The sequence below is a fragment of the Hydra viridissima genome, unplaced genomic scaffold (assembly GCF_058129835.1).
Source record: "Hydra viridissima isolate aposymbiotic clone 2 unplaced genomic scaffold, HvirCarnegie_v1 scaffold_7, whole genome shotgun sequence".
NCBI lineage: Eukaryota > Metazoa > Cnidaria > Hydrozoa > Anthoathecata > Hydridae > Hydra > Hydra viridissima.
The window spans coordinates 15,163,855-15,170,613 of NW_028324306.1; the positions used below are offsets into that span (position 1 = coordinate 15,163,855).

The following is a 6,759-nucleotide window of genomic DNA, read 5'->3' on the forward strand; positions in this document are numbered from 1 at the left end:
CCACCGGGAATCTCCCGGTATCCCGGCGGCCCAGTCCAAGCCTGTGTAAGCCATTTATTTTCCTTAAATATGCATCTACAAATATCTGAAAAAAAATAAATGTGCTCGGGTGATAAAAAGCCTATAGATGTCCTAAAAAAGCCTATAGATGTCCTAGAAGTAGCCTTATTTTGCCAACTTTTTAACTTAAAAAATACCCTAGCAACGGTATAGATATACTTAGCAACGGATACTTTACAGCCTTATTAATTAGTACTGCTATTAAAAATTTTGACATGATACTTTTTTATAAAGGATCTGTACAAGAGAACTTGAAATAAATACATATAGCACTTAAAATAAAAACAAATAAAAAATATATACACTACCGTGCAAAAGTCTCCGCTCATGTGTAATATTTGCAAGGAACAGTAAATGCAATACATTTTAGGATGATTTTAAATATATAAAAAGAAAAAAATGTTAATATAAAAAGTTGATGAGGCCAAATCATAATTTTGCATACTTTTTCCTTTTCTTTTTGTTTCAAATAATTTTGTTTACCTTTGTTTTGTTGAGTTCTGCTGCTAAAAACATGGCAGAAATTTTTCTATATGAATAACCTTTTTCACGTAAAATACATATAAAGTTCTTCAGTATTCTTTATTAAATTTAAAACTGCACAAAAGTTTTAACCAAAATATTTTTTGTAAGCTTAGGTTTGACAGTAGCATGATACTTTCCGGCATGGTAAGGATGTTTTCAGTAATTTTAATTGGTTGCTTTTAATAGACTTATGTTTATATTTATACTTGAAAATGGCATTAGTGTGCGCATTTAATGTCTTGAATTTAATAAAGAATTTGAGAAATGGTGAAAGTAAAGAAAGAATATTGTGAAGAACTTCGTGGCAAAATATGTATTTTACGTGAAGAAGGTTATTCATATAGAAAAATTGCTTCCAGGTTAAAAATATCCGAATCAGGTGTGAGATATGCTCTACAACGATTGCATGATATTGGTTCCAACAGTGACAGATCACGTTCTGGAAGACCAAGAGTTACATCACCGCAAGAAGATACGTTTATTGTTGTGTCCAGCAAAAGAAATAGAAAAATTCCAGCCACAATTTTAACAGCAGAACTCAACAAAACAAGGGTAAAGCCAGTATCAACTGATACTGTAAAAAGAAGACTAAGATTAGTCAACTTAATTGGACGCATTGCTGCACGTAAACCTTTGTTGAGGGCAGTAAATAAGAAGAAAAGATTGGAATGGGAAAAAATGCATAAAAATTGGGGATTAGAAGATTGGAAGAAAGTTCTATGGACAGACGAGAGTAGGTTCGAACTTTTTGGTACCCGACGTCGCGTGCATGTTAGGCGTTTACCTAATGAAAGAGTGCTTCCTCAATGTATACAAAGTACTGTAAAACATGGAGGTGGTAGTATTATGCTTTGGGGATGTTTTGGCAATGGGTTAACTGGAGATTTAGTTAAAATCACATCTACCATGGATAAACACATGTACCATAATATTTTGGTTAAGCACGCGATTCCATCTGGTATTCGTATAATTGGGAAAGGATTCATCATGCAGCAGGACAACGATCCAAAACATGCATCTGGATTATGCAAAAATTATTTGAAACTAAAAGAAAGGGGAAAAGTTTGCAAAATTATGATTTGGCCTCCTCAATCACCAGATCTATCACCCATCGAAAAGTTGTGGGATGAACTGGATCGGAAGATCAGAGAAGCAGGTGAAACATCTTTTATTAATCAGCAAATGCTATGGGAACGTTTGCAAAAAGCTTGGAATGAGATAACAGCGGAAACCATGAATAAATTATTAGCCCGAATGCCAAGATTATGTGCTGCTGTTATACGCTCCAAGGGGTCTCATATTGATGAAAATAAAATTTAACATTTACAACTTTGTATATTAACATTTTCTTGATTTTATATATTTAAAATCATCCTAAAATGTATTGTATTTACTGTCTAATTCATTGTTTAATAAACAATTAAAAATAAACGCAATTTTCTTGCAAACTTTTGTTACTTTATTGAAATATTACAAATGAGCGGAGACTTTTGCACGGTAGTGTATAAATAAATACAATGTTCTATCTAATACAATATATTATATCAGGTAGAACATTGCTTGAGTTACATGACATAAATTTTTTTCAGTAGTTTTCAGTAGAAGAATTAAAATTTGTTAGTAAAAACTGCATTTTTTTAATATTAGTCAATAAATAATTAATAATAAACAAAACATGTCAGAGAGCAAGAATAAAGTCAGTCCTTATGAGAAATGCATATATTTTAATAAAGAGAAGACTTCTTGTGGTCCTTTTAAGTGTTGGAACAAAGATGGAATTTTTTAAATTAATGAATTAACTGCTGATATAACTAATCATTTACAAGCTTTAAAGGTATGAATAATATTAGAGCATCATTTGCTTTTTTATTAAAAGAAACAGGATTTCTTACTCCATAGGTGGAAAATCTAACGTTACTAATTTATAGCTACTACCAACAAACCAGTAAATGAAAAAAGCTTGATTGATAGCCGACTACAAGCTTATCTTTTACGCTATGACTCATTATGATCGTACCATCGTTTTTCTTTTGGTATTGGCTGGAAGCAGACAAACAGTTGTCAACACCCAAGACATGAATTTCAAATCGGTAATAAAGCACCAAAAATTAGATCCGTCCCTTTGAGCACCCTTGCTGCTTATAATGAAAAGAATTTATCACTTCCTGTTGGAGCCGTATTTTGCTTCAGCTACCCAAAATGTATTTCTACAGGTAACAATATTGACATGTTAGAACCAGCTCCAACACCAATAAAGTCTTGCTTTCCTGCTGATGACATATATGTTCCAGATAGAACAATCATTTCAGATGAAACTATCAAAGAATCAAAAAAAGCGGCTAGCTCTTTGTGTGAAGCATTCAGAGCAAGTCCACTGTCCTTTTAGATAAAGCAAGTTCACCAGCAGCTGAGTACAATTTTAAAGCCAAGTGAATATGTGACAACTCAACAAACTCAATCATTATTCTGTAGGCAAGTAAATGAACTTGTATATTTACAAATACCCAAAGTAATTATGCTAAAAAATGTGATTTTTTTCTTTTCTTGGGACTTGAGATAAACATTTAGCAATTTCCTTTATCCTTCAAGTGTAATTTTTTAGATGGAGTAAGCAAAAAAGAACATGAAGGTTGGCAACCACTTTTTGTGAAGAGGTTAACTTAACTGATGATATGATTGATGAAACTGTTGATATGAAAGATGCACCTGAAAACGAAGAAGATGATTTAAACAACGATATTCAGTTGATTGCAAAGGAGTTAGCAGCTGATTTTCAAATTGGTGATTGGATTAATGTTCCATACTTTATGCAATGGTATCCTGCAATAATTAAAAATGTAAGAAGTTTTAACACTATAATATTGTATTTTTGTGTATTGAGATCTATTACAAAATTATTGGTTTATTAACCATATTAACTAATTTCAAGGAATATTTAGGAAGCAGCAATGACTAGACGTTACTTTACCTCAACCATTAGGTCAATGATAATGGAATATATGTTTCTTGTATGGAATTGTCTGTTACACCTGGAAAGAATTGCTTCAAGTGGCCAACCAAAGAAAATATTCTCCAATGTTCGTCTCTTGACGTTGTTTGTAAGATTGATGCACCAACACCAACTAATGAAAGAGGTGATTATTCACTCTAAAAAGACGATATTGACAACGTGGAGATTCAGATCGGCCATTGATAAATTTATTATATATTTTTCTTAATTCTTAGCAAACTGTATTTCCCATCAGTTTTAAACGGAAAAAACGATGTTGAAGTTTAATGGTTCTTTCTTTCATTGATAAAATTTAAAAAAAAAATTTTTTTTCAAGTTCTCTTGTACAGATCCTTTATAAAAAAGTATCATGTCAAAATTTTTAATAGCAGTACTAATTAATAAGGCTGTAAAGTATCCGTTGCTAAGTATATCTATACCGTTGCTAGGGTATTTTTTAAGTTAAAAAGTTGGCAAAATAAGGCTACTTCTAGGACATCTATAGGCTTTTTATCACCCGAGCACATTTATTTTTTTTCAGATATTTGTAGATGCATATTTAAGGAAAATAAATGACTTACACTGTTCATGGTGGACCTAAGGCCACGGTTGTTATGGGTAATCTATCAAAGCGCGTTGAACGCAAAAAGTGATTTTTGGCAGGTTACTTCTTCCCAGGTCCTTGCATGCACATGGTTTTTGTTCCAAAAAGTCAATGTATGTCATAGTGTCTTTCAAAAACACCTAAAAAAACTACGTACAAGTATTGGCCTGAAGAGATATTAGAGCTCAAAGTTAGGGTAAAATTTCAAATGTTGTGGTTTCGGACCACGATTTCTAGACAACTGAAAATGTAATCTTGTTGAATTTTTAATTTTACTGTAGAAACCTACCCAGATTAGTAAAAAAATTAAAAAGAAGTGTTTCTGTCATATTCATGTTGCTAAAACTACTCCTCAAAGTAGCAATTGCACTCAATGCGCAAAATTTTCTCAAAACTGGCCAAGTTTTTGGACCCAATATCTCCGAAATTAATAAAAATTTTAGAAAAAAAAATTACCAGTGGCCTACTTTCATTGTCTTTTACAAAATATCTAAAAATGAGTACAATTTGAAGACATCACTTCCAAAATTTGCTTATTTTGCCTACATTTCTCAGACAATGGCTCTTAAGGAAATAATTTCATAAAATGTATATAAATTGAAAATGTTAAAACACGAATTTCTTTGGAACTAAATAAGCTACAGAAGTGGTTGAAACTATTTTGAAAATAAAATATGTTAAGGAATCCAATGCATTTTAAATAAAAAAGATTTACATTGGCTATAAAAATTGCCGAAACTCCCTACTGTTAACCATGACTTTAATGGCTAACTGCTTACGTCTAAATTTCTTGTGGTCATTGAGGATCTGTTCGTTTAACTTATGGTGCAGATCTTTTTTAACCACTTAAACACCCAAGTGGTAAAAATCTTCGGTAACAAACCAACAACCCGGCAATGATACGAAAAAAGAAATTAATATGGATCTGACTTATACACAATCCGATCTAATATACTTGGAATAGCAATCAGCTCAGGTTCAAAACAGTTAAGATAGTCCATCACAAACAAGGAGCCATAAGAGTAGTAATCAGCAGAACCACCTGTGCGCGAGCAAGCAAAGACAGCCAGTAAACCCACGTAACATGAGAAAGTTTGTTTGAACGAAGCCCACGTAAACAAAGCTAGCGCATTTAATATGGAACCAAAAATGCTGTAACTCGGTGGTCCGGCCATTATTATAACTGGAATTCATTATTAAAAGACTCGTGCTGACTTGCGTTAACAAAATGCCCGCCTTGCTGAAGCACACGCAGAGATAACACCATTGTCCACCTGCAAGACAGAGGGGCATTTAGAGATGATTGGACGATCTAAGCTCATACCATAGTACTATTGTCTTCGAGATTCTCTTAACCATCAACGCCATCAATTAGCGCTTTTTGCACCTCCGAGTTGATTTATATTCGTCCGCCGAGAGTTCACCATCGTAATTTAAACTCATCCGCTGAGAGTCCACCATCGGTAAGTGTTCACGACACTTCCTCCTGACGTGATGCAACAAGACTAACATGACAACAACTTAAATGCTGCTAGCAGCCCTATTTATCAACCAAAGATGAAGCAGTTGATAGTCTTCTTGCTGTTATTCTCTATCGCTAATATTTTTTTAAAAACAAAATCAATCACTTGCATCAAACAATATTTGTCATTTACCAATTATTATCAGTTTTAATTAACGCTAACAAAATTTGTGCGTAATGGGCTCCAGATCACACTCTGCCTCTGGGAGAGATGTAATACCTGGGTAGATATAATATCTCTGCGAGATAAGCTCAGATCTCAAACCTTTCATACCAAACCGCAACTTATCAAAACTAGGATATGGTGTGAGAGGTTTGAATACTAACACAGATGGTCCAAAGTTTACATCGTCATCCCCATCTTGTAACAATCAAAGAAAAAACACTTCTAAAAACTGTTTTTGAACTTAATTATTTATGGATGAAACCACCATTGATGAAAAAGCGTCATATTCTATACAAACAATACCTTCAGCAGAACCAGCGTATATAAGTGATCCTCATAATTGATTCGTTTCAATGCCATCTTCCATCAATCTGCTAAGTAAGTAATAAGTCACTATCACAGAGTACATAAGTCAATCAAGCATCTATATTTATTAATCATCTTAACTCTTAAAATCCAAAGGTACTGGGCAATACAGTTTGTCAATCAATCGCAGAACAACTACTGGCACCTGGTGTAAGTTTGATGAGGTTCTTAGATTTTTAAGTTCAATGCAGATGGACAATAAAAAAGAAGTACTTTTGCAACACATTTCAATTACACTACCCCTCCACCTTACATCACACCTACTACAAATTACACAACATTAATTGATTTTAACAGTACAATAATAGAAATGTAGAATGATAATAGAAAGTAATTGAATAATAATAAAGTATATAGATTAATAATAGAAAGTAATATTCTTTATTAATGTGTCTATTGATAAATCATCCTCACACAATAAATAACTCAATAAAGAATTTTTATATATTTATTAATCATCTCAATTCTTAAAATCAAAATATTATTTCTTTCATTTAATTGAAAAGTATAAGCTTTGAATATTTTTA

The 6,759-nt window shown here is 32.6% G+C and overlaps 1 protein-coding gene across 3 annotated transcripts; it reads left to right on the plus strand.

Moving 5' to 3' along the window:
• Positions 1 to 2,226: 2,226 nt before the first annotated feature.
• Positions 2,227 to 3,859, plus strand: LOC149886315 (uncharacterized). 3 transcript variants are annotated; one of them, XM_090093488.1, is made up of 4 exons: positions 2,237 to 2,419; positions 2,972 to 3,057; positions 3,188 to 3,422; positions 3,566 to 3,859. In XM_090093488.1, the coding sequence occupies exons 3-4, from the start codon at positions 3,258 to 3,260 to the stop codon at positions 3,734 to 3,736; spliced, it is 336 nt and encodes a 111-aa protein (XP_089949614.1). In that variant the 5' UTR covers positions 2,237 to 2,419; positions 2,972 to 3,057; positions 3,188 to 3,257; the 3' UTR covers positions 3,737 to 3,859. The 3 variants fall into 3 exon arrangements, with proteins under 3 accessions (XP_089949615.1, XP_089949614.1, XP_089949613.1); XM_090093489.1 differs by having other exon boundaries at positions 2,227 to 3,057; positions 3,515 to 3,859; XM_090093487.1 differs by having other exon boundaries at positions 2,237 to 3,057.
• The last annotated feature ends 2,900 nt before the right edge of the window (positions 3,860 to 6,759 follow it).